Source organism: Paramisgurnus dabryanus, chromosome 9, assembly GCF_030506205.2.
Source record: "Paramisgurnus dabryanus chromosome 9, PD_genome_1.1, whole genome shotgun sequence".
NCBI classification, from domain to species: Eukaryota; Metazoa; Chordata; class Actinopteri; order Cypriniformes; family Cobitidae; genus Paramisgurnus; species Paramisgurnus dabryanus.
In genome coordinates this window covers 21,246,645-21,273,689 of record NC_133345.1, presented here as the reverse complement: position 1 = coordinate 21,273,689, position 27,045 = coordinate 21,246,645, and the positions used below count along the sequence as shown (strand labels likewise).

General features: G+C 35.6%; 2 protein-coding genes across 5 annotated transcripts; both read left to right on the top strand.

Moving 5' to 3' along the window:
* Positions 1 to 1,576: 1,576 nt before the first annotated feature.
* Positions 1,577 to 13,621, top strand: ctsh (cathepsin H). 3 transcript variants are annotated; one of them, XM_065283120.2, is made up of 12 exons: positions 1,577 to 1,717; positions 4,556 to 4,587; positions 4,741 to 4,846; positions 11,354 to 11,424; positions 11,510 to 11,614; positions 11,745 to 11,831; positions 12,200 to 12,255; positions 12,372 to 12,453; positions 12,523 to 12,591; positions 12,675 to 12,781; positions 12,959 to 13,084; positions 13,320 to 13,621. In XM_065283120.2, exons 1-12 carry the CDS (start codon positions 1,639 to 1,641, stop codon positions 13,393 to 13,395), a joined length of 996 nt encoding a protein of 331 aa, XP_065139192.1. In that variant the 5' UTR covers positions 1,577 to 1,638; the 3' UTR covers positions 13,396 to 13,621. The 3 variants fall into 3 exon arrangements, with proteins under 3 accessions (XP_065139192.1, XP_065139191.1, XP_065139190.1); XM_065283119.1 differs by lacking the exons at positions 4,556 to 4,587; positions 4,741 to 4,846 and adding exons at positions 10,954 to 10,980; positions 11,159 to 11,264 and having other exon boundaries at positions 1,624 to 1,722; XM_065283118.2 differs by lacking the exons at positions 1,577 to 1,717; positions 4,556 to 4,587; positions 4,741 to 4,846 and adding exons at positions 10,574 to 10,716; positions 10,949 to 10,980; positions 11,159 to 11,264.
* A 268-nt stretch (positions 13,622 to 13,889) lies between these two features.
* blm (BLM RecQ like helicase) lies at positions 13,890 to 26,947 on the top strand. 2 transcript variants are annotated; one of them, XM_065283116.2, is made up of 22 exons: positions 13,890 to 14,597; positions 14,768 to 14,828; positions 14,916 to 15,510; positions 15,791 to 15,956; positions 16,047 to 16,147; positions 16,232 to 16,352; positions 16,513 to 17,246; positions 17,500 to 17,676; positions 17,790 to 17,908; positions 17,992 to 18,105; positions 18,293 to 18,391; positions 20,412 to 20,560; positions 20,752 to 20,858; positions 20,967 to 21,127; positions 21,236 to 21,431; positions 21,627 to 21,817; positions 22,065 to 22,209; positions 22,343 to 22,542; positions 24,430 to 24,625; positions 25,027 to 25,149; positions 26,361 to 26,571; positions 26,652 to 26,947. In XM_065283116.2, exons 1-22 carry the CDS (start codon positions 14,503 to 14,505, stop codon positions 26,833 to 26,835), a joined length of 4,245 nt encoding a protein of 1,414 aa, XP_065139188.1. In that variant the 5' UTR covers positions 13,890 to 14,502; the 3' UTR covers positions 26,836 to 26,947. The 2 variants fall into 2 exon arrangements, with proteins under 2 accessions (XP_065139188.1, XP_065139187.1); XM_065283115.2 differs by having other exon boundaries at positions 14,768 to 15,510.
* The last annotated feature ends 98 nt before the right edge of the window (positions 26,948 to 27,045 follow it).

Here is a 27,045-nt window from a genome sequence, read left to right as displayed (position 1 = left end):
ATTCATTTAATTCACAAGCCTGTCATCTCTCAGATGCGGACGGCGGCGGTAACAGCGAACCATGCTTTTACGGCTGGCCATTCACTTTATTCATAAGCCTGTCATTTCTCAGATGCGGACGGTGCCCGAGGCACAGCGCTCTGGAACTGTCCAAGGTCCTGGATGACACATACGTCTGACGTACATCAGACGATCAGCTGTTCATCTGCGTCACAGATCACTCACTAGAGCACCTGTCAATACAGGCTATTTATGGATCGTTGACGTTATCACCTCCCGTGACAATTATGCTCACTTGTCTTAGAGCATGGGCATGGTCTTAGAGGTTTCTCATTTGACAATTGTGACACGGCCGGCTGGTCCCCGCCGTCCACGTTGTCAGTTTACAGCTTCGACATCCCTGCTTCGCACTACTGAGGTTTGTTGCATTAAAGGTGCGCCCATTAGCTCACCTGTATGCACGATATGGTTTTTAATTAGTGCCTAGCAGCAAGCTCCAGGAAGCTTGGTTTCTTTTTTTAGGAATTTTGACTTGTGCACATAAAATTTGGTAAACATAATAAGTAAATTTATCACTATGAACATAAATTTGTATCATATTGAGTGAAACCAAACAAAACATTTTCCCACCGCAAAGCAAATTGAGGGTAAATATGGACAACAATAAATTGAGCCACTTTGCCCCAAAGTTTCTTGGTATGCGGGCAAGACCAAAATAAAAGCACCAATGCTTCATAGCTCTCACAGAAAGTACAGCTGATATCCAAGTCTTTTTTCTTTTTTTCAGACTAAGGATACTCATGTGATCAGGCGAGTCCAGTATGACACGTCAGCGGTCACCATATTTGTGCACAGAGCCTAGATGGTATGCACGTGACTGCGGTTACGCCAACTGAGTGGCAAAACACAGAGCGGCAGCATTTGTGTACAGAGTGAAATCAGCGGAGACACGGGAAAAATAGACTACACTAACAGATTTAACAAGAATTCAGAGCTATCGTTTTACAGACTGCCACAAAACACCGAAAGTAGAAGTAAATAGATCGTTCATGACAATGTCAACAGACCACAGGTGTTGACAATTTGCTAGGGTCACTATCAAGCAGAGGTTTAACTTTCTACTTAAAGTATTTTTTCAAGTATTTGTATTTTATCAGTGTTTTTCTTTGGAAAAAAACATACATATATCATTTTTACTCAATTACATTTCATAAAATAAATAGGTTATGTTTTACATGTAATATTTAAGTACAGATTAACGTACTTTTACTCAAGTAAAAGTACACATTTTTAAAGTAATTAGGTATTAAATACATTTTAATATGCAATATTGGTTCTATGCTTTAGAATGTATTGAAGATAAATTTTTCCTAATACAAACACACTAATAAAGCACAGCTTGGAAAATGTAAATAATGTTACTAAATATTGTGCTATCAAGTTCAATTAAATGCAATTTAAGCTGATAATAGTCAGTTTTACTGGCATTTTCGCAGCAGCCACTATGAAAACCTGCCATTTTGTTGAACGTTTGCCACTCAAAAGGGCGAGCTCCGGGAGTGGTCATGTCGGAAAGTGACGTCAATGCATAGCCTCATGCTTATGTAAAGAGGAGCTCTCTCGCCTCGCGGGGTAAAGATGAAGGGGTTGATGATGTTATCGGTGCTGTTTGCCGTGGTTTATACGGTACACTCAGTGCTCGTATACACCGAGCAAGGTACAGTAAGATTTTTAGCTGCTGACTTTGCGTTTCTCTTCATACATTAGAGTACCCTTACGAAAAAGAAGTACACTTCAAGTTAATTTTATTAAGTATACTTAAGTAATGTTGGAGTATAGTTTTAAGTATACTTTATGTAGTAAGTGTACTAACATTTATGTTCTAGTAGTATACTTGTAAGTGTACTGCTTGAATACCGCTTGGGACTAAATTGGCCCACTTTTAGTATATAATAGTATACTTCTAAGTGTACTATAAGTGTAAGAGTAGTCAACTTTAAGTGTACGAGTAGTCAACTTTAAGTGTACAACTAGTGCACAATTAGTTCTTCATTGGTAATGCAAGTGAACTCATGAGTATACTAGTAGTTTTCTAGACTTATACTTCAAGTGTACATGCAAATGTTCTGTTAGTGTACTCTTAGTAAACTAGAAGTTACTTATTGTGTGCTGCAGGTATACTTCCAAGTGTTCTTTTAATATACTTTTAGTTAACTATTAGTTTACTAGTCATATACTGAAAGTGTACATGCAAGTGTTCTGTTAGTGTACTCTTAGTTAACTAGTAGGTTACTTATTGTGTGCTGCAGGTATACTTCCAAGTGTTCTTTTAATATACTTTTAGTTAACTAGTAGTTTATTAGTCATATACTTCAAGTGTACATGCAAGTGTTCTGTTAGTGTACTCTTAGTAAACTAGTATGTTACTTATAGTAAACTGCTTGTGTAACAAAGCACTTTGACACTGAGGATCCATCTGCAGGTTTTTATTAAACACACTTATATTCCAACAGGCAAGGTCAAACAACAGCAAACACAGCAATGTAGGGCAGGCAAATCTCGTAGTCATGAAACAGGCAAAAGGGTCAGGGCAGGCAACATACTCATAAAATGGGTAAAACAGATAAAGATCAATAAATACAGATAGATATGCAGGCAGGCAAACCACTCAGCAATGACAGCTGGTACAAATCAAGACTTTGCACTGACTGAATGTTTCCAGAGAGTTTATAAAGGCTGTCCAATGAGTTTCAGGTGGCAGACTAATCAGTCCAGGCATGCAGGATTTTGGGAAATGGAGTCCAGAACGAAAGTTAATATTCAGGGGGTTCAGCCATATATATAGATATATACAACCTCAAATCAGAAAAATTTGGGACACTGTAGAAATTATGAGTAAAAAAGGAATGGAATAATTTACAAATCTCATAAACTTATATTTTATTCACAATAGAATATAGATAACATATCAATTGTTGAAAGTGAGACATTTTGAAATGTCATGCCAAATATTGGCTCAATTTGGATTTTATGAGAGCTACACATTCCAAAAAAGTTGGGACAGGTAGCAATAAGAGTATAAAAGTTAAATGTACATAAGGAACAACTAAAGGACCAATTTGCAACTTAATTGCCAACATGATTGGGTATAAAAAGTGTGGCAGTCCCTCTCAGAAGTCAAGATGTGCAGAGATATTCTATATTCTATTGTGAATAAAATAAAAATTTATGAAATTATTCCATTTCTTTTTTTTACTCACAATTTCTACAGTGTCCCACTGTAGTGTCCCAATTTATATATATATATATATATATATATATATATATATATATATATATATATATATATATATATATATATATATATATATATATATATATATATATATATATATAAATAAATAAAAATTTTTGATTAGCTCACTGATAGCATACGAAAGATTTAGCTTCAAATTAAAAGTACAATTAAAAGGTATATGTCAAGTATAAAAATTATAATACACAGGAACAATGTATTGTACTTTAAGTGCAATATATATATATATAGTATGATGTTAAGTTCACTTAAAGTAAAGTTGAGTAGTAAACTACTAGTTAACTAAAAGTATAGTAAAAGAATACTTTCAAGTATACCTGCAGCACACAATTAGTAACTTACTAGTTTACTAAGAGTACACTAACAGAACACTTGCATGTACACTTTCAGTATGAGTACACTAGTTAACTAAAAGTACAGTAAAAGAATACTTGCAAGTATACCTGCAGCACCAAATTAATAACCTACTAGTTTACTAACACTAAAGATTCTCCATAAAGATAATATACATTTTTACACTACATATACTTTCAAAATTTACTTAAAATATACTGTTTCTAAAGGATGCTAAATAATGTTTTTTATAAACATGCTGTCAGTACATTATTATAATGATAACTTTAACAGATAAAGTATACCTAAATTAAACTTTAAAATAAGTTCAAATTAGTATACTTTAAAAATTGCACAGAACTTTAACTCCAAGTATATTTTTTTAAGTATACTTTTAGAAAATATATTAAATTATAATTATTTTGAAATATGTTAAAAGTTTTATTGTAAGCAAATATGTTGTAAGCATACTTTCAATATATTCAAAGTTGGTACATGCATAGTTAAATATACTTGAAATACAATAAAGTAAATTTATTTTTCACCAGGGCTATTCATATGGCTTTTTGCAGCTTTCTTGATGTAGCTTTCGTTGTTGCATTTTTACTTAATACTTTTAAGTATATGTCAGTAAACAAGTATAGGCCAAATATACTTAGACATTTCGGTCAGTATAGGTCAAGTATACTTTAGTACAATTTAAGTATATTTCTGAGAAGTACCTAAAGTACATTTTAGAGAGGTACATAAAAAGTAAACTGAAAGTATACTTTTTTATTTTAAGTTTAAAAGAAGAATACTTATAGCACACTTGAATAAACTTCTTTTTCGTAAGGGTAGTAGTGATAATTTTTAAAATTATTAGGACTGTTGAAAAAATGCAAACATACAATTACTTTTTTGCAGATGAGCGTGATTTCAAAACATGGATGACTCAGGTAAGAACACAGCAGCCCTGTAAGTGCATGTGGTAACTTAACTTTTTTAGCTAACTAACAAAAAAGGAAGGGAAAATACAGCTTTAGATAAAAGGGTGGGGGGTAGAAAAATCATGGTGACTGAAACTGTTTTTTTTCCTTTGAAATCTACAGTTTAATAGAAAATACGAGAAGGATGAATATTACAAACGACTGCAAATATTTCTTGAAAACAAAAAGATGATTGACGAACATAATGCTGGGAACCACTCTTTTACATGTATAACTCATCTCACTCACAAAATAGTGTTATTTAAATTGTGTAATATTTACAGAAAGCTAATGTTGCTTTTCACTATACAGTGGGATTGAACGACTTCTCAGACCTGACCCTTGATGAATTTAGGAACAACTACCTCATGTCAGAGCCTCAGGTATTCTGTTTTAAATGTCTATTCGCATGCTTAACATAAAGTAAAAAAATAAATTCCCCTGTTCTATAAACATTTATTAAACTTATTCAAATTATTAGTTTACCAGGCCATCAGGGCAGCACTGTTTTGCAACATTTACAGTACATGAAGTAAAGTAGCTGATCCACTTCTACAAACAAAGTTTAGAACAAACAACAAGAAAACAAAGAACAGAAATCAAACATTATGGTGACAAAAGTGCTCCGCAGCTTTCTGTTCTTGGTAAAAAGAATTGAAGAAAAGACGATGGTGTGTGCGCAAATGCTGTCTGTTGCCTTGGTGTAATTGGCTGAATCGCATACGAGTAGGTACTGAATATCATGCGTTACTTTACTTGTTACTTCAGAAAAATAATATTATTACATAATGCGTTTCCCCCAACACTGCCAGATACATATATCTACGTATATTAGTATATTATATTAGTGCAACCAAACGCAACAACCAGACATTTTAATGCTGGGAAACCGTTTTGATAAACTTTCTTAGTTGCTAACAGGTTAGAACCGCTGGGGAAAGACACCACTTCCGTTACCAAGATGTGTGCGCAGGCTATTTGATCATGTGCATTGTAAAAGGGCCTATGCGGGACAACAAAGATAGTCAGATGGCACAGAATTCGTGGAATGAGATTGCAACCATTTTGGGAAAGGAATAATTTGTATGCAAAAAAGTATGACAGAAAAATCTGAGAGACCGGTTTGTTAAGGCAAAGAAAAAAGTTATTGGAAGAAGCTGTGACCCTGGTGGATACAAGATCAATGAACCAATTTTAAATGAACTTAGATGGTTGTCCCATTTTGTAAAACACCGTAAAACTGATTCAAATATGTATGCTAAAGTGAGCAATTTTTTTAGTATTTTCTTTAAAAATAAAGTAATGTTCTATTTGCATTTACGTGCCTTAATGACAGTTTTACGATAGGGATGTTATTGCATGAAACTCTGTAGCCTATGCTCTACATCAGGGATTCCCAAAGTGTGGTGCGCGAGAGGAAAAATTTAATGGCGGCCTGTTTCTTTATGTGGGATTTTCCATACAATAAATACATACACAGTAAACATTTCCTTTGTAATCGCTTTTATTTTAAATAAAAAACTATAATTTATTAGTTTTTGATAGAAGAGCATTTCATAGAAAAAGACAGCAGCTGCCTTCTACGTTTCTGTTATGCACTGCAGCCGCTATATGCGTGCCAACTCGCAATATAGACTTTATATATATATATATATATATATATATATATATATATATATAGTAAATGATATGCTTAACTGGTTGAAATCAGGGAAACTGTCAACTGGGACGTCATATTATAAAGTTGTTAGTCATGAAGGAGGAGACCCTGCTGAAAAAAACAGCATACCAGCAAGACCAGCATATGTTGTGTTTTGGTGCTGGTTTGCTAGTGAACACCAGCTAAACCAGCATCAATCCAGCATCAGCACCAGCATTAGCACCGGCTGAACCAGCACCAAACCAGCATTAGCACCAGCTAAACCAGCATTAGCATCAGCATCCATGCTGGTTATACCAGCATATGTTGTGTTTTGGTGCTGGTATGCTGTGACCACCAGCTAAACCAGCATAGACCAGCATAATTCCCATGCTGGTCCATGCTGGTTTGATACTGTTTTTTTCAGCAGGGGAGGAACCAAGAGAGAGTGAGGATTTGGAGGCAACAGAGACAGAGGCCATTTCTCAATGTCAAGGATACTTCTTTGGCAGGACTAGTCCTTACAAGTCACTTCCTTCAGAGGCTAGGCGAGGCTAGCATTCAGAGAACACGTTAAATGGAACAGGCTAGCAAGTGCACGTCATTGCATCAATGAAAGGTGTGCTCCCGGTGCTGCGCGCATTGGATTGTGGCTGATTTCAGCACCCCAAGAGCACGAAGGATACACGTATGCATCAGTCCTTGGCTGAAATTCCGACGATCCTCGACATTCTGGCTTCAGAGGAGCCTTCCTTGACATTGAGAAACGGCTAGAGAGAATAGAGCATAGGTGTCATTTACACTGTGACTGGGAACGCTGGGGACATGTGCCCACCACTTTTTAAAATGGCTGATTTTGTCCCCACCACTTTAAAAGCATTTGGTTAAAATGAAAAATCAAGCGAACCAAGAAATGTTAAAGGTTTATTTACACAAAATAAAACACACAATGCAGTTTAGATACAGAAAAAAACAATGTACATTGTACAAAAAAAGTAACTTAAACAAAATAAAATGATACTGATTCTAAAACGACCCAAAAACATGCATGCGGCGATCAGTAACTTGAACAAATTCTTGTCCAAGTTATATATTCTCTCTCTGTGAACATGACAAACAGCCACACATTTTTGATGCGCCGTTATTCAATATTTTTCCCGTTCTGCTGTAGGCCTAATATTTTTTCAACTGATCTTTTATCCCCACCACTTTTCAACACAAACTGACACCCCTGGAATAGACAAAGAAAATGAGCGGGAGTCAGAAGATGCGTCGGAGGAAACCGAAGAGAAGGGAAGGAGGTGGCAAAAAAGAGGTGATGAGAGTGAACACCAGACGTCTTAAAAGTGGACGCTTGTGCATAGCTTTGTCGCATTAAATTGAAACTTTGTTGATGTTGTTATTGTGTATGTGTATGTATGTGTGTGTATATAGAGACCAAGAGAGTCACCTAGACACTCTTCAGAACCATGCTACCGGCAACCACCTACAAACTTTGGGACACCAGAGACCACCTCAAACAGCTCTTTACCAGGAAGCTCAGCACAACTTCCCATTTCACCAATCATAGAACAGCTGGAAAGGGACAGTCAAAGTCGGCAACAAGAGACAGAGGACAACCGATTTGCTGTTGCTATGGCAGGCCTGCTGGCAAAACTGGACACAAACAAAAAGCTTAAGGTGAAATCACAGATTAAAAAGATTCTGTTGGACGCACTAAGGGACAGAGATGCCTGAAATTTATAGCACATACCATCCACTTGGTATTCTATTGTTTTTTAAATAGACATTTTTTGTGTTGCAATGTAATACTTATACGTTTTAAAATCATTAATTTTTTGGTACTGCAGCTTATTCATACCTTCTGAAGTACTTTATTTGTTAGCCTTAATCATTATATACAATAAACACAACAATATACAACTGTGACAGAAAGTGATTTGCCTTGTTATTTTGTTTGTAAACATAAAGGTAACATTTACAAGAAAGAATAATTAAGTAGGCCTTAGTTATTAGTTATTAGAGCATAGTTTGTTGTAGTACAGACATTACAAAAACAATACTGGGGTATATCTTAAGACAATAACAATGCCACTGATATATTGTAATGTTAGTGCAAGATGTTTTTTTTACCAAATTTGGCTGTATCTTATACTTAACTGATACTTATTGTAGTCTGGGACTAAAGTGACACACATTCTTCTTGTAAAATTTTTTCTTCAATAAACAGAATGACTACAAATGTGACAGACAGTGATTAGCCTGTTCTTTTGTTTCTAAAGATAAAGGTAACATTTACAAGACAGACTATACTTAAATTCAGTACTAGGCCATTGTTTTATTAGGACATAATTTGTTGTAGTACAAACATACGTTACAAAAACGTATGTCACACATACACAACCACTCAAAAGTTTAAGGTCACTTGACTTAAATGTTTGTCATAAAAAATCTTTTAATCCTAAGGTGTATGATATATATATATATATATATATATATATATATATATATATATATATATATATATATATATATATATATATATATATATATATATATGTATATATATATATATTTTTTTTTTCCCTAATTATTTCGTAAGCAAAATATAATTGTGCAAACATATTAATTTATTTCATTAAATGTAAGTGTTATTTTTAACAAATAAAAAAAGACAAAATAATAAAGAATAAGCAGCCAACAAAAGCCAAGGGAACTCAACCAATACTGTTGAAAAACATTTCAGAATCAAGAAGCTGCTTGATAATAGCCTACTGTATGCCAAGAAAAGGATTTAGCAATTTTTTGTCAAAAAAAGAAAATGCTAAATATAGTATAGTTTTTAATATAATATTTGTCATATTTAAGAATGTTCCCCAAATCCATGTCTGTATACAATTTCGCCCTTTAAGAAAATGCATGAAGGTGCATAATGAGTGGATTGTTTCTTATTAATTAAAAGTTGGCTACATTTCTAACAATTTCATGAGTCACACTTTATAATTGTCTGTGGTGTTATGTTTACAAATGTTATTTCAATCAAAAAAATATTTTGATTGGATTCATAGAATATATACAAATATTTACTAAATGTCCTCTAATCTTGAAATCATCATGATGGCAGCCTCTTTTTTTTTAGTTTTTTTTTGAAAGACTGGATTTAGGCTAATTTGTCTGTGGTGTTACTGTCTTTTTACTTCAAATATTGGTAACACCCCAGACATATTAAAATTAAAAATGTTATTAAGCGTCAGTTTTATAGCATATTAAGAGTCAATATCAGAATCACCCATGCAGTCATTATGAATATATTCCAAAATAATGAAATTCTAAGGTTTTATTATACATAGCCAAACATTTACACATATACAAGTTTAATGAAAAGTCTTTTAAAATATGTTTTTCTCATTTTATACCATTTACTTTGATTGGATGTATGCAATTTTGGCATGTCCCATACACTGCTCAGCTAACTTTAGTGTAAAAGTGAATAACTGACATAAAATGCAAAAACTTTTAGATTTTTCTTATCTTTCTTATTTGATAAAACAAATAATTTTTATAATTTCTATAAAATGTTCATAATAATATTAAGCTTTTTGCACGTGTCCCTGAAATTGCTGTCCACCCTGTCATTTTGTTAATAAACCAACGGATGTCGTCGTTCTTCAGTGGAGGTTAAAACATATAATACACACACAGTAAGTATCTACACTTATTTTCCCTTATTTTCATCATATTGTGTTAGTTGGGTGTTGTCAAGCTTAAAATGTGAAATTGTGAAATATTATCATAAACATTTGCAGAAAATCTAAATTTGTATTTTAAACAGTGCACAGTCAGCTTCAACAGTGAACCACTTGGCTAACTGCAGCTACATCGTGTGGTCATTAAATGCAAAATTTTGCTAAAAATGTTCACCCTGTCGTGAATTTTTTTTACATTAAATTTGCATGTTTTTGTATGGTGTCTGTTGCAGTTAATTTATAAAAAGTGCTGGAGCTTAACCAATATGCATTTTCTAACAGCTTGAGGTCTCCTTAATACAAAACATATGCAGCTAAATGGAAAATCTCTGAGTTTTGGGGGACATTTTGCATTCTCAAATGCACTTTATATTGAAATTGACCCTTTAAATCATAACAATAAATTTTATTAAAAGAAAACAAACAAGCATTTTTACAATATTTGCCACTCCAATTGAAGAATGACCCACTTATATGCAAATATTATACAGTAAATGGCGGTTTTGAAACCGAAAGTGTACACTTACAAAAATAGAAAGAGCACAGAACCCTCCCACTTGTAGGAGGAGTTATTATGATACTCATGTGATCAGGCTGATGTAAAGAAAGAGCAGCTCTTGACTCGCGGGGTAAAGATGAACGGGTTGATGATGTTACCGGTGCTGTTTGCAGTGCTTTATACGGTACACTCAGTGCCCGTATACACCGAGCAAGGTACAGTAAGATTTTTAGCTGTTGACTTTGATTTCTCTTTATGCGTAAGATTTACTTTCACTTTTGATCGCAGTTTGGGCCATTGATACGGGATAACTTTGTTTATCAGCTCTTTGACTTTTACATTAGAGCCTATTAAATTATTACTGTTATAAAAATGCAAATATAACCATTCTTCCGGCTTGCACTGTGCACCATAAAACTTACAAAATAACTATATGATTTATTACAGATGAGTATAATTTCAAATCATGGATGTCTCAGGTAAGACTTGGGCTATAGCTGCATTACATAACAGCAGCTACAATGCTTTGTAAGTGCATGTGGCAACTACATTTATTTTTAGCTTACCGTACTAACAAAGAAGGAAGTGAAAATACTGTAGCTGTTGAGTTGAAAAATCATGGGGACTGAAACAGTTTTATTCTTTTGAAATCTACAGTATAATAAAAAATATGAGATGAGTGAATATTACCAGCGGCTGCAAGTATTTCTTGAAAACAAACAGAAGATTGACCACCATAATGCTGGAAAGCACACATTTACAAGTATAACTCATCTCACTTCCAAAATAGTATTGTTTAAATTGTGTAACAGTGATGTTTACAGAAAGCTAATGTTGCTTTTCACTATACAGTGGGATTGAACCAATTCTCAGACATGACCTTTGCTGAATTTAGGAAACACTACCTCCTGACAGAGCCTCAGGTATTCTGTTTTAAATGTCTATTGTCATGCTTAACAGGAAGTTAAAAAAAATGCCCCTGTTCTATAAACATTTATAACCTGACAGAACTGCTCAGCCACTAGAGGAAATCATGTGAGTAGTAATGGACCCTATCCAGATATGATTGACTGGAGGACAAAGGGAAACTATGTGACAGATGTGAAGAATCAGGTAGAAATTGTATTTTTTTCTGAAAGTCGTCTATTAACACAGGCTAAAATTGAACTTGCAATATTGTTTTCACTTCAGAAAAGTATTAAAGTAGATAATGCTGGTGCTGAATCGGTCAGTTGTATTTCAGGGGCCTTGTGGTAGCTGCTGGACTTTTTCCACTACAGGCTGTTTAGAGTCTGTCACTGCTATTGCCACTGGAAAACTATTACAACTGGTAAGCCAACAATCCTCAATGTATTTATCATTTAGAAGGAAAATTAATTATTAAGTAACCATTGCTATCCAGTGATCATATAGTGAAATTAACATTTCATGTATACTGCTCATTTTTAAACAGCAAACAACAACAGTGTATTACTAATGAATCCTAACCAAGTACCAATATTGTTTTTATAAAACTGTAACAATGCCTTACAAAATTAAAAGCAAAACATATATCAACACAACTTTCCACTTTATACATTTTTATGTATTATATTATTTATATTATAATAAACAATTATTAATTGTCGAACAATTATTAACAATTAATTTGGTGGATAAAATAATCAGTAGCCTATTTGTTATTGAATTTTTTTACAGGCAGAGCAGCAGCTTGTAGATTGTGCTGACGCTTTTAACAATCATGGATGCAAGGGGTGAGTTTTAGATGAATGATTTATAAAAATCATAATTTTGATTGAGAATTTAAAAGTAAAGTCTTTACACTGTAAAATGCTCTGAACAACTTTTGTAATGTTTTTTATGTTTTAAGTGGTCTCCCAAGTCAAGCCTTTGAGTACATCATGTACAATAAAGGTCTTATGACAGAAGAGGACTACCCCTACACGGCTAGGGTAAGTGCTGTTTTATCTCTTTTTTAAAGTAATAGATTAGGCATTGTTTTACAGTGTGTTTGCTTGTAGGAAGGTCCTTGTAAATTCAAACCACAGCAGGCTGCTGCTTTTGTGAAGGATGTTGTAAACATTACACGGGTATGTGATTTGGACAGTAGATCCATATCTATACAGTATCAATTGCATTTCATTACACTAACGGCAAACTTCTGTTATTAAAGTATGATGAAATGGGGATGGTAGATGCTTTGGCAAAGTACAACCCTGTCAGCTTTGCCTATGAAGTTGTGGGTGATTTCATGCACTACAAAGATGGAATATATACCAGGTTAGTTTTCAATTATGTGTACTGTAACAAAATATAGAGTATATACTGTATAGTGAGACTAATCCTGGGTGAAAATCTTGACATTTACTGAGAGTGTCAATAATAATGTACTAGATTTATTTGTGACAATGTCTTCATCATTACAAATCTGTTTAATATTATGACTGTTTTTTTAAGCACCAAGTGTCACAACACCACTGACATGGTGAACCATGCAGTGCTTGCTGTAGGCTATGCTCAGGAGAATGGAACTCCATACTGGATAGTAAAGAACTCCTGGGGAACCAGTTGGGGAATTAATGGGTCTGTTTGTATGAATTACATCAAATAAATAAGTTTTTCTTAAAGATATAGTAATATTGTAAAATGCAAGTATATGAAAACCAACTACTTGCTTTAAGACTTGTTAGTGTGGCGTAGTTTATGGGGTGCATTACCTTAAAGAATATTATGGTTTTTAATTTGGGGTTTATATTTTTATAAATATGTTTTAATTTTAATTAATAGTTTTTAATTATATTTTATTTTCCATTTACAGTTATTTCTACATTGAGAGGGGAAAGAACATGTGTGGACTTGCTGCTTGCTCATCTTATCCTGTACCATTGGTGTGATTAACTACAATATATATTGTCACATCAGGAAAATACCTACTTACTAGGTCTATATCTATTTACAATAAATCCGTGATTTAACCTTAAATTCACAATCATTTTAAACCTTTACACTTAAGCAACTTGATTAGCTGAAGAAATGTAAAAAATTCACTGTGTATTTTTTAATATCCATGTTTACCAAAATGGACTGTATTATTCTGAAATAAATATTTTCTCAGGGAAATATCTTTCTGCCTTGTACCTATTTTAGCAATACGCCTTCAGAAAATGTTGTTAATCTGGTGAGAAACGTTAGAGCTAAAGGTTTTAAAAAGTAGTCTGGGCAGTATAAAATTTTTTAGCAAAAATTTATATTCACACTTTTATTTAACCCCAAGCTAAGAACAGACACCTTGTTAAATGTAGTATATTAAAATGTATTATTTAATTTTTCTTTTTTGGATTTGACTACTCGAGGAGGAACACTTGCAGTTCCACATCAAACCAGTGTGTGGCGACCTAAATCTACATTTATTGTTTGAGCTGCATACTGCACCAAAGAGTGAGCGCATGAGCGGTTATTAATTTGGTTATGTAATCCTATTTATTTGAAAATATTAGGATACATTTATCAACATGAACGCAATGAAAAGATAAAATAGAGCTCGTAAAAGTCTTTATTGTCGAATGACAGGAACTAGTCACCACAGGGGAAGTGACGTTTTTGGCAGCTCACCACCAATCAGAAGGCAAGCTGTGGATACGCGGTAAGCGCGAGCTTTCAACAACATTGTGCGGGATCCTTCATGTTGAATATGTCGTTATTCTATATCACAATGTTCACATTTCATTTTAGTTGGCGATAATTATAAGGGAAATTTGTAATGTTTTGCTTTTTTGTATTTTTGCGGTTCACACGATGGCAGAAAGAGAAGAAACCTTTGCGTTGTGAGTGTTATTACTACTCAGTTGACATCAGTTGAATGATGTAATGTAACGTTAACCGAATGTGTTTATTCTGACGGAATATGCTTTGCTTTGTTTACGTGAGTATTAACTTATGGGATTGATTAAATTCTATGGTCATAAACTGTTCAGAGTTTCGTTTTCATATAAATATACAAGATGTCGAGTTTACCGCAAAATAACCTAAAGGAGCAACTGGAGCGGCACAGTAATGCTGCACACAACAAGCTGTCATTGCTTAAACCAAAGCTTGGGTAAGAACATATAAACCACTTTATAAACATAAACGTGATGTTATGTTAATTATACGTGTAAATCCTTTGTATAGCTGCTTTGGACATTGTCTACCTAAGAACTAAATGCAAACAAAAGATCCCAAATGTGTCCAACGAGTTTGTCTAACCTCTCTAATATATTTATTTAGGGGGTTTTGCTTTAAAAAGAAGTCACCATCGGGTATCACCAAACAGGACGTTCCTCAAAAGGTAATTGGTGCAAATGTCTTAACAAACAGGAGCGTCAATGTTCCACACAACTTTGAAGTAACAAAAACTCCTGTGACATTTCTGAAGAAGCCTGAGAAAGCAGCACCCAAAGTCAACTTCTTCACAGCTCCCAGCAGACCCAAAACGTGTACTGTTAAACCATTAGCCAACCCGTTTGCTATGAGCAAACCACCTCTTGTCCAGTCTACCATTAAGGTTTTGCCGAAATCTACCATCTTGCCAGTGGACTCCACTAAAGACCAAACTGTGGGTGAACTCAAGACTGACACCTCTCTTTCCACTTCCATTAATGAATGGGATGACTTGGATGATTTTGAAACCCCGGTTAAGGAAAGAGTGGTATCACCTGGTGCTGGGACCTCTACTAAAAAGCTTAGTGTATTGGCCCAGAACACGTCCCCAAATTCCTCTTGTACTAAGAAAGTTGAACCTAGTTTAAATGGCAGTTCAGAGACCATAACTGACCCAAAGGACGTCCTGCCAGCTGCTGATAAAATCAGCACAGAAGCTTCTGAGAGAGAGCCAGAAGACTCACCCATTAAAAATACCAAAAAACGCAAGACTTCAGCCCAACAAAAGTCATTATTGAGCGACACAGAGGATGAAGAGATTATCGACTGTATTCCACCATCTGCAAAAGAGGAAATGAAGACTGAAACAAGTTAGTACCCTTCGCTTTTATAAGTTTTAATGTGGTTATAGCGTTAATTTGTCTATTTTTAATATGCTAACGTGGTGTGTTTGGTTATGGTAAATAAAAAGTGCAAAAGGAAATGTTTTTATATTGTCACCTTTCAAAGGGCAACAAACACAAACATAGTTGGGTGTTGGACAGGTTTGTTAGTGTTTATCATATTAGTGTGAATTAGCCTGAACAGACATAACATAACTGTATTTTTTGGGTGAACCATCCCTTTAATAAGTGTTTTTTTAATAAACAGTAGTTCAGATGGCTGCTGCTGACGAAGGAAAATGGGCTGATAGAGATGACATCATAGACATTGATGACTGTGAGACAGATTATTTATATGATGACTATGATAATTTCATCCCACCGTCACCTGTTCCTGAGGATACGAGTCCATCGGTCTCGAATAAAGACAAAAGGTAACAGAATTTTAGTCATGTATGAATCTGTTAACCTAAAAGTGCACAATTGATTGTTTTATCTTCCAATGCCCCTTTGTGTTATTTTAGTTCATCCCATCCTGTTACTAGTACTGACATAAAGGATTCACCACACGGATCTGCTCCACCCTTGTCAGGATCCTTGGAAAGACCTGTCAAAGAATCAAAAGGTAACACTTGTGCTGCTTTGCTTAGTGGTGTTAAAAGCATTACTTTTTTCAACCATTCATGTGATGTTTATATTTGTGATTTAGGAACAGATGATGCTCTCTTCAGTATTATGGAATCTATTTGCCGTCTGGTGGACACCATTCCAGAACATGAACTTATAGATTTGACCTGTGGTTCAGAGTTATTACTGCAAAGAGCCCACAGGTAATGCATTAAAATAGATTAGTCATCACTCAATAGTGGAGAAGTTGTGCAAGGGAAGTATTCCTGGAAATATTGGTTTTAATTTAGACTTCAGAAATGTGAGATGCTGCAAAAAGCAGTGCTAACATCAATTGATCCATGTCTTTTTTCTTTACTTCAGGAAAAAGATTCTTGCTAATGCTGCATCATCGAGAACATCTCAATCAGACAGACCAGCGACTCCATATTGTAGTGTAAACAGGCAAAGTTTTGGTCTAACACCATCTAGTCTGACATCATCGATGACTCCACTGACATCAGAAAAAGGACAAAATGTCAGAACTGGCTTTCAGTTTCGTAAGTCCATCGCCTCTGTCATGTCTTTGGGTAATAACAGTGTATTTGAAGACTCTGACTGCATTATTAACGGGGTTGAAACGCCTGGAGGTACCTGGAAGCCTGACAGCTCAAAAACAGAAGCTGGTGGTGACACCTTAACCAACAGGTCAACTCCCACTTTGAGGAAGTTTGAATCAAAGTCGAATAAATGCTACTCTGGGTTGTCATTCAATGAATCAAACGTTCAGATTGTGGATGAAGAAAATGTCGACCTGTTCTTTTCTCCCAAAAAACCAACGGACCATTACAAAGCTAAAACCAGCACGGCAATAGCTAATGGCACAAAGTCTCGAGCAGACCCTGAGCCGGACGACTTCCCAATCGATGATTTTGATATTGATGACTTTGATGAGAATGATATCCCTAATTATTTTGAGGAATCTAATAGTGTCCAGACTTCAAAGGGCAACTCTGGTGCTATGATGTCATCAGTGAGGGAAGGAGGGGCTTTAAAACCTTTTGAGAAAAAAATAGTACCCACACCAGCACCACAACCTACCAGAACTAAACAACCTGGTAAGTTTAAGTAAAGCATTCTCAAGGTATAAGAGCCCATGATGTGCTTGCACACAGTTTTTCCACACAAAAATGGAGACATTCATTTTTAAATCTGTAACTTTAAGGAGTACTCAAGTATGTAAATTGCCCCAAACTAACACGTACTAAAGCAATTACATTTTCAATTTCCAGCATGGTGTGTTGTCTTCTTCCCTTATACATGTGATATCCTTAGTGCGGTTAATAAGTTGGTGCATATCTTGTTCTGCAGAACCCACATATAGAAACCCAGCTCATGATCGCTTCAGAGGCTTCAACTTCCCTCATAGCCCAGAGATGATGAAGATCTTTCATAAGAAGTTTGGTCTTCATCAATTCAGATTTAATCAGCTGGAGGCCATTAATGCCACTGTGTTAGGAGAAGACACATTTGTACTCATGCCTACAGGTTTGTCATTTCCAGCTGATGTTATTTTAAATTCACATTTGTCTTGACTACACTACAGTTTATGCCCCTATGTCTGGCTGCTTAAACGACTAGCTTACAAAATCTCTCTGCAGGTGGTGGTAAAAGTCTCTGCTATCAGCTTCCTGCTTGTATATCGGCGGGAGTGACTATAGTTATATCACCTCTAAAGTCTCTCATAGTTGACCAGGTCCAGAAACTCACCACACTAGATGTAAGCGCCTCCTTTCTCCTTCTACTTGATAGTTATCTCTGCTTGATCATAACATCTGCTTATCTTCCACTTTAATGTTTCAGATCTGTGCAACTAGTTTATCAGGGGACAAAAGTGATAGTGAGGCTGCAAGAATCTATATGCAGCTGTCTAGAAAGGATCCTACCATCAAACTGCTTTATGCCACTCCTGAGAAGGTAGGTTTTCATGTTAAAAGTTTTTTTGGAGTCTGGATGTACGTCCTCACTTTAAAAAATAATGTCGTATCAACATCAATTTTTATGTGAAGGTATTTCAAGTTACCACATAAGTTTCAAAACTTAAAATTGTAGGTTGAATTGACTTGCAAGTTGTTAAGTGTTAACATGTTTATATTGTCCTTAGATATCTGCAAGTGGAAGGATGATCAGTGCCCTTCAGAATCTGTATGAAAGAGGTCTGCTGGCTCGCTTTGTCATTGATGAGGCCCATTGTGTCAGTCAGGTAAACTTGATTTTAATCTGTAAGAGCAATCACATATGCACTAGTGATGCGCAGGTCAGGTTTTTTTCAACCCGAGGTTCCCCTTCTATGAAATATTTGGCCCGCCTTGCAGCACTGTATCTATTTTTACAACCCGCCTGCACCAGCGACCATTAAAACATGCATACTAGGCATTTGTAATGTAAATGAAAAGAGGCTTTATTTCAGCCTAAAGGTGCTTGGAAACAGCCATTAGATTATATTGCCCTGTAAACTGGCAACAACATATGCGTATGAACCATAAATACTAGCATGGTCATATTAAAGGTAGGGTAACACATTTTGAAAAATGCTAACGGTAGCCGCCTAGCAATGAAATCCCGATCCCACCCTCAAGTCAAATCGCTCTCCAAAGTCACGCCTCTTTCCAAACACATGAACACGCACAGATCAGACGGTCACGTCTCATGTCTCATTCACCAGTGAGAGAACTTTGCAGTACAAAGTGAATAACACTTCCAAAATAACCAACATAAACAACTGGTTTACATCAGAATTAGTTTAAGCACACGTTCGGTTTTGTAGACGTAGTAACTATATCGTTATGCTAATCCGTAAACGAACACAAATTTCATAAGCAACACAACGTTTCATCAAAGTATAATATCTGAATCCATCTCAATACAAACATATCGCGTACCTACCTTAGCAAAATAAACAGTGCAACGACCCTTTCAGACCCTTTGCCTCCTGTAGCTGTTTTCATCTCGCGGTAAAGCAGTAAATTTACCGATGTTAATTTGGATTTTTGCTCTTGCTGATCCAGGCAGTTTTTGCTGTTGTTGTTATAAAAGATGCATTTAGTTTTGTGGCTTCTGTGTAGGTTGTCAATTCAGCAGAAAAGTTTGGTGTTCTCGCTGTTTACAGACAGAGCGCACGTGAACGCGCCGATGACGTATGGTGTCTGCGTGGACTCGCTGCGCGGTGGGAATTCAAATTACACTTACTTATGAGGGACATAAAAGGAAACGTCCGTTCGGACCGAAATCTATGATTTGTTGAACATTTTTTGGTCCTACGCCTTTCACAGATGACATAAATTTTTACAAAAACATTTATACAACTTAACACAGTGATTGCTATCAGGATGTGAGGAGACTTTTAACCAGCATAACTAAAAATGTTTCAGGATCAAATCTGTTACCCTACCTTTAATATAGAGATAGGATATGATGAACATTTTTAACATTTACAAAGCAGCGTTTGGATTATCTATTCACAAATCCCAGACCTTAATTTCTCCCGCACCTCGTCTTTCATCTTCATTTCTCCGTTTGTTTTGCTGTTGTGGCTGGCAGTGCGAGTTGCTTGGCGCTTTTGTGACGTGACGCCAAAGGTTTGGGGATATCAAGTTACGTTTTGCAACTTACGTTCAGATTCAGAAGTTATGTTGCTACTTCATTTAACCTTATCAAAGAACCTAGTAAAATATGAAAATGTATATTTTCAAATATTTAATATAGGCTATAGGGAATTGCACGCAACGTACATGTTTTTTATTTTATTTTGTTTTTAATGACCTGCCTCAACCCGCCTCTCAATAAAGTGACAATTTCTTTATCCGCCCCAACCTGTCATGCTGGTTATGAGCCGACCCGCGCGTCACTAATATGCACTGTAAAAAAAAACTTAAAACTTTATATTTTCAACTTAATAAAGAAAGTTACCTGGTTGCCTTAATTTTGAGTTAATTCAGCTTAAAAATATAAATTGACACAACAATTTTTGAGTTAACTAATATTTATACCCGGTAACATGCTTTTTAAGTTGAACCAACAACTCTTTTTTACAGTGGGTGATGTAAATGGCTGTAAACATTTTTTACGAGAATTACAAAAGAAACGTATCTGTTGTGTGTATATGTATATATATATGTAATAACCAATTTGTCCGTTTTTTTAAGTGTTAGTATAATAACTTCAAAATAAAAGCTGTGGTAATGGTAGCTAGTTTTGAAATCAAATGTCCCTGTCTTCCTTAGTGGGGTCATGACTTCAGGCCAGATTACAAGCGTTTACATGAGCTTAGACGGAAGTTTCCCAACGTTCCTATAATGGCCTTGACAGCCACTGCCACTCCTAGAGTTCAGAAGGACATCCTTAACCAGCTGACAATGACTCGTCCTCAGGTGTAAGTCTTTCTGCCATGCAATTTCTAACTCACTCATTTAATTTTAATTTAAAGTCCTAACTATAGTTTTTCTAAAATAATATTTTTTTTCTGTGTGTGTGTTTGTATGTCAATTATGACATCTTTACATATCTTATATCATTTATGTGTTATAGTTATATAAAGATGAAAACTGATTTTTTTTCCAACAGATTCACTATGAGCTTTAACAGGAACAACCTCAAATACTCTGTTTTGCCCAAGAAGCCCAAGAAGGTAGATGAGGACTGCATTCAGTGGATCAAGAAAAACTATCCACGTGAGTGCTGTCCATTCAGAATGTGATGCTAAGGTCATCTGCTCTATCCATGTTGTCTATAATAACAGCATGCATGTTGACAACAGATTGTATTTGCTGTGTGTGTAGGTGGCTCGGGCATTGTGTACTGCTTGTCTCGAAATGATTGCGACACTCTGGCTGACAGTCTTCAGAGGGCTGGGATTGCAGCGCTTGCTTATCACGCTGGACTAAGTGACCGTGACAGGGAATATGTCCAGAACAAATGGATCAACCAGGATGGCTGTCAGGTTAGTTCAAACCAAATCATTAAAAAACACATTTTAGTTGTTCCTTTATATCAGCTTGGGCATTCTTATTTGTCACTGACTCTCTAACCATTGCTCTTGTATTGTTAGGTTATGTGTGCCACTATTGCATTCGGCATGGGCATTGACAAGCCAGATGTGCGTTATGTAATTCATGCCAGTCTGCCTAAATCAGTGGAGGGTTACTACCAGGAGTCAGGCAGAGCTGGTCGAGATGGAGAAATGTCCCACTGCGTGCTCTTCTACTCGTACACTGATGTTATCCGCATCAAAAGACTCATTTCTAGTAAGCTCTCTTATTTGTGTCAGCCATCATAACTGCAAAAAAATGAATGTATTTCAGTGAAATGATCAGAATCAGAAGGCTTTTTAAAGGCGTGGTGTGTTGTTATTGTTGTTAACAATAATACATTGTTGTTATACAGTCATGATTAACCTGTCTGTGTGTGCATGGCCTACATAATGGTTTATATAATTGCAGTGGATAAAGATGGCAACCATCAATCTAAAGCAACCCACATCAGCAACCTGCACAGTATGGTGCATTTCTGTGAGAATGTGGCCGAGTGCAGAAGAATCCAGCTGCTGGCGTACTTTGGAGAGCACACGTTTAATACAAACTTCTGTAAAGAGCACCCTGAGGTCATCTGCGACAATTGTGCAAGACCAGATGTAAGACTGTTATCAAAAGCTTGCATGCTTAATAGTTTTTTGGGATGTTCCTTGGTTTTTCTTTACTTTCACCCTTTTCTGTGTCCATTGATTAAAGCAGTGACACTGAACATTTTACGATTGTGATATATTTGACCTTACCAAACTGGGGTTAAAATTATTATGATATCACATTAACACATCATGTTCTACATAATATAATTATTGCGTTTATAATAAATGCATACTAATATTCATCTTTATTCAGAAATACAAATCAAGAAATGTCACGGAAGATGTGAAGAAGATTGTGAGGTTTGTGCAGGAGAACTGTGAGAAGGTTGGAAACCGATACGGCAAAACCGCCCAGCAGAACCGACTCACCCTGAACATGCTGGTTGACATATTTCTGGGTAAGAAGCCTCAGCGGGATCTCACAGTCATGAATGATAGTGTTAATATTACTGTAAATGTGCTTCACTTCATCCGCAGCTTCAGATTTAATGCTTATCAGGATGACTGTTTAAGAATATCTCTGTGTGGCAGGCTCTAAAGCGGCTCGGATCCAAACCGGGATGTTCCGGGTGGGAGCAGCGTATACCAAACACAATGCCGAGAGACTCTTTAAGAAACTGGTGCTTGATAGCATTCTGGTGGAAGATTTGTACATAACGAAGAACGGCCAAGCAGTGGCCTATATATCAGCAGGGCAAAAAGCCATGAACGTTCTAAGTGGCAATATGCAGGTGAGAACAGTGATTTTTCAAGCTCAATCCCTCATATATTTAAAGTGTGGGGTAACAATTTAATATGGCTGGGTATCGATTCAGATCTTCCAGATCGATTCGATTTCGATTCACAAGCTATCAAATCGATTCGATTCCGATTCTCGATTAAATTTTCGATTTTTTTATACTCGATTCTCGATTCAACTCAATGAATATAGATTTAATACACATACTATATTAATAAAAAAGAACAGTGAACAGCAGTTAACAAGTGCGTAATTAATAAAAAGAAATTAAAAGCCCGTCCTATAAAAAACACGTCTTGCTTGCGAAATCTAAAATGCTTCCATTCCTCCGTTCAATGTTTGTGGAAATAAATATGAAAAAATCGATTCTGCTCTTTGAGAATCGATTTTTAATCGACCACGTTTAAAAAAAAACGATTAATCGAAAAAAATTTTTTTAATGTTATTATGTCATTTATTAAACATTTATAAGGCCAATGGTTCATAATACGTTAATATATCTGGTAATTAGAGTTTAAAAAAGCCACAGACATTTTTAAATATTGCTCCCTGATATAAAAGTTAAAGTCTTACATGGTTGTTAAAAATTGCTCCTGATATGCAAGTATTGACTTAAGTTTGATTTCACGTTGAACTGTTGAATACTTTTGAAATACTATCTAGTGGGCGACTATGTTTTTTTTTTAATGGCCGATGCCAATATGAGGCTGATATAACACAAATGTAATTACAGTAAATGAGAGACACACAAAACATTTTTGAAACTAAATACACATTGTGTGCATGATATTAATAAATAAAGAGTTTGGTTCCAAAACGCGATAAACGCCATTTAAAAAAAATCAGTATTGTATCTGGTCAGTATTAAAAAGTAAGTTATTTTTAAGATCTTTTCTCCTATTTTTCCCAAAACGCGATAAACACCACTTCCTTCTCTGCAGAATGCAATAAATCCGCTCAACAAATCACAGCACACCATTTCAAGCATTGTAAACATTAATAGCAGCGCTTTGAACACACACAGAATCCTAGTTTTCCTCATCTACTTTGTACTTGATCAACAAACAAACAAAAACATAAAAATACTTTTGATGGCATTGATAAACCTGTGGTGATTTTCTGTGTCGGGAAAGAAACATAATCCATCAAAATGGAATTATTTATGCAAGAGGCACTCGGGCGAAGGAAAAATGCCGGCTATTACTTGTTCTCAAACGACAGCATGAAGCTTCTGTCATGCTAACACATTGACCCCAGGGGATGTTATGAAATACTTTCCATTATTTTAATTGAAGTCAACTAAAATCGATGTGTAATGTTTATTTTTTTAATCAGTGTATACCACTAGTCAACTAAATGAATATAACATGGCAAAGATGAATGCACATTTATATATTGATTCAATAGATTTATAGCTTTTTGAAAAAAACTAATTTGTTTCTATAATTAATCTTTGAAAATAAAATTATAGATTTGAATTTTTTTTAATGTTATTATAACCTAAAGATGCTATGTGAAAGAATGCTGTGTGATGCTATGTATAACAGAAAATAGTGTTCTTGTCTTGTCACATTCTTGGTATAGAAAACACGTTTTTACCGAAATTAGTCAAAATGGATTTATTGCGTTTTGGAACCAAACTCTTCAAATATAACCTTTAAAAGTACTTAAAACAGATTTAAAAGACACAATTAATATGGTTCTGACATCTCACAATGGTGTTTGAATAAGACTTTCAGATTTTAAAAAAAAATTATCGGCTGATGTCGATACAAAAAATATCAGCCACTGCAGTATTAGGTTCTATCGGTTATACTATCTTTACTATTTGCTTTGTAAGTAAATGCTTGTCAGTATAAATATGCATTCTCCTTTGCAGGTTGAATTCATTGAGACGGAGAGTGCTTCCAGCATCAGAAAGCACAAAGCTTCTGTGATTGAGAGTGTCTCTAAGAGAGAAGAGATGGTGAAGAAGTGTCTGGAGGAACTCAATGATCTGTGCAAGAGACTCGGCAAAGTCTTCGGCATCCATTACTACAACATTTTCTCCACAGCCACGCTGAAAAAGATTGCAGGTTAGTCCAGTAACAATTCTGATTGTTATTTTATTTGTTATAAATTAAGAAGTTTATCACCTTAAAGCATTTCTAAAAACTGTTTTATTTCCTTTTCTATGATACTACTTGGCTAAATTGGAAGTGAATGAGCAGATTCACTTTTTTTTAGGCTGCATTACATTTTTATGTTTTCTACATTTCTTTCAAGTAGGGCTTTTAAGCAGTTAGTTGTTGTTAGGTAGTTTCCCAAACAAACCGATTTAACAGCAGTTACCAATCTATCATTTATATCCCCCGAGCAGTTTACATAATGCATTACTTGGATGAAACGCTTCATTAGGCTCAAGCATTTAGTTGCTTTTCTTCAGCAGAGCCCTGTGTGCTCGGTGTTGAGTGAATTGTGATGTGTTTGTGTGCAGAGACGCTCTCAGCTGATCCAGAGATTCTTCTGCAGATCGATGGCGTGACTGAAGATAAACTGGAGAAATATGGAGCTGAGGTTATTGAACTGCTAGAGAAATACTCGGAGTGGCAGCTGCCTGGTAAGGGTTTATCCATTAACTTTTAATGAATATAAAGTACTTATGATGGCGCATAATAGGGACTTTAAGCAACAGCTGGGAATGGAACGGCTACGGCGACCGGAAGTAAGCTGTCAGACCACCGTAGCCAAGAACGTAAAAATCACTAAGCAAACGTAAACAGGACAGCGCAACGCGGTATTAATTCATTTGTTAAGATGCAAAAATATGTCATTTAAAAAAGCAAGAGAAGAAGGATTGCTGGCATTAAATGACAATCTTTTGTCAGAAGAAGAGTTTTTACTATTGTATGATGTAAATAAGTCTAAAAACCTAGATTTAAGCAATACTGAAAATGTTGAATACTTAAAAATCTTTAAAATTAGCATAAATTTAAAACATCCAAACACATATTATATAAAATACTGGTAAAATCATAAACTGATGCAATTACAATGTCATATGCCATAAAACATAATATTTATGTACATAATCTCTCACGTTGTAGCGACTACGGCAAATCAGCTGTTCTCCCGTAGTAGACCGTTACAGTAGAACGTCGCAAAGTAGCAGTTAAATTCGCGCATGCGCAATACAACGCCAGAATGCCGTTGCCGTTCCACCAGAGGCTGTTGCTTAAAGTCCCTAATATGTTGCTATGGATGGTTTGTTGAATCAAGGAACTTCTTAAACCTGGTTTAAACACTAGGCACATGCATGGCACAGATATGAAATGTGATTTAATTTAAAAGCAACAAATATACAAATTTTAGGCTTATAAATGTCTTTGAAGTGTGTGATGTAATTATAATCTAATACAGTGGTTTTCAATCTTGTCCTAGGGGACCCACTGCCCTGCACATTTTGCATGTCTCCCTTATCTAACACACCTGATTCAGATCATCAGCTCATTAAGGGAGAGATCCATGAACAGAACTGGGTGTGTCAGTTAAGGGAGACATACAAAATGTGCAGAGCTGTGGGTCCCCTAGGACAAGATTGAAAACCACTGATCTAATATAAGGTACAAATACAAAGAACTTAATCTGATGTTACAACAAACCAAACATGGGACACTTTTTTTGTTTGATTTGGTGGCTCTGCCTGTAAAAATATTGTAAACTTTGTGCAACAGAATAGATCATTTATCAACTATAGCTAACAGCAGCCTTGTAAGATATTGAAATGAAGGATTTAAAGGGAGGGACATGATGTTCTCACACTTTATGCAGCTGAGGAAAAGTCTGAAAGCTCTGGATGGATCGACACGACGCGAGGTCATCAGAACGATGAAGAAGATGATGATGACGACGACGCCAATGGTGGCAGCACATCATCATACTTCAGAAAGTCCTCTGGACGAGGACAGAAAAGAAAGCAAGGGTCTTACTCCAGAAAACCTAAAAGGAGGAAAGCTACTAACCAGAATTCATCCTCCAAAGGGTCAGTGGATTTGTTTTTGCTAAAATTTTAGTGTACGCAGTGTGACTGAATGATAATTTTGTTTTTTACCCTTGATGTAGTGGATACGGCAGTAACTGGTCTTCATCGCGAGGCGGATACAGAGGTGGGAGTCGCAGTGCAGGCAGGGGCTCCAGCAGGCCGCCTCCATCGGCACCAGCAGGAAGAAGGCCTGGTTTCATGGCTTTGCCCACCCCACAAAGTGCTGCGCGCCCATTCCTAAAACCAACATTCTCTCATTTGTAGTAAGCTATGTGAAGTATCACAATATTTTGATTTTGTAAATATGTACTACTATTTGTACATTTTAAACAGGTTTTTTTTAATAAATATACTGTTGTATGGTTTATATTTGTAACAGACTGTCCTTGAGTTTATTTGATATACAGCATGGAGAGAGTGAGTGATTCATATTTCAAAACAGCCGTTTCATTCAAGTATACAAACAAGTACATT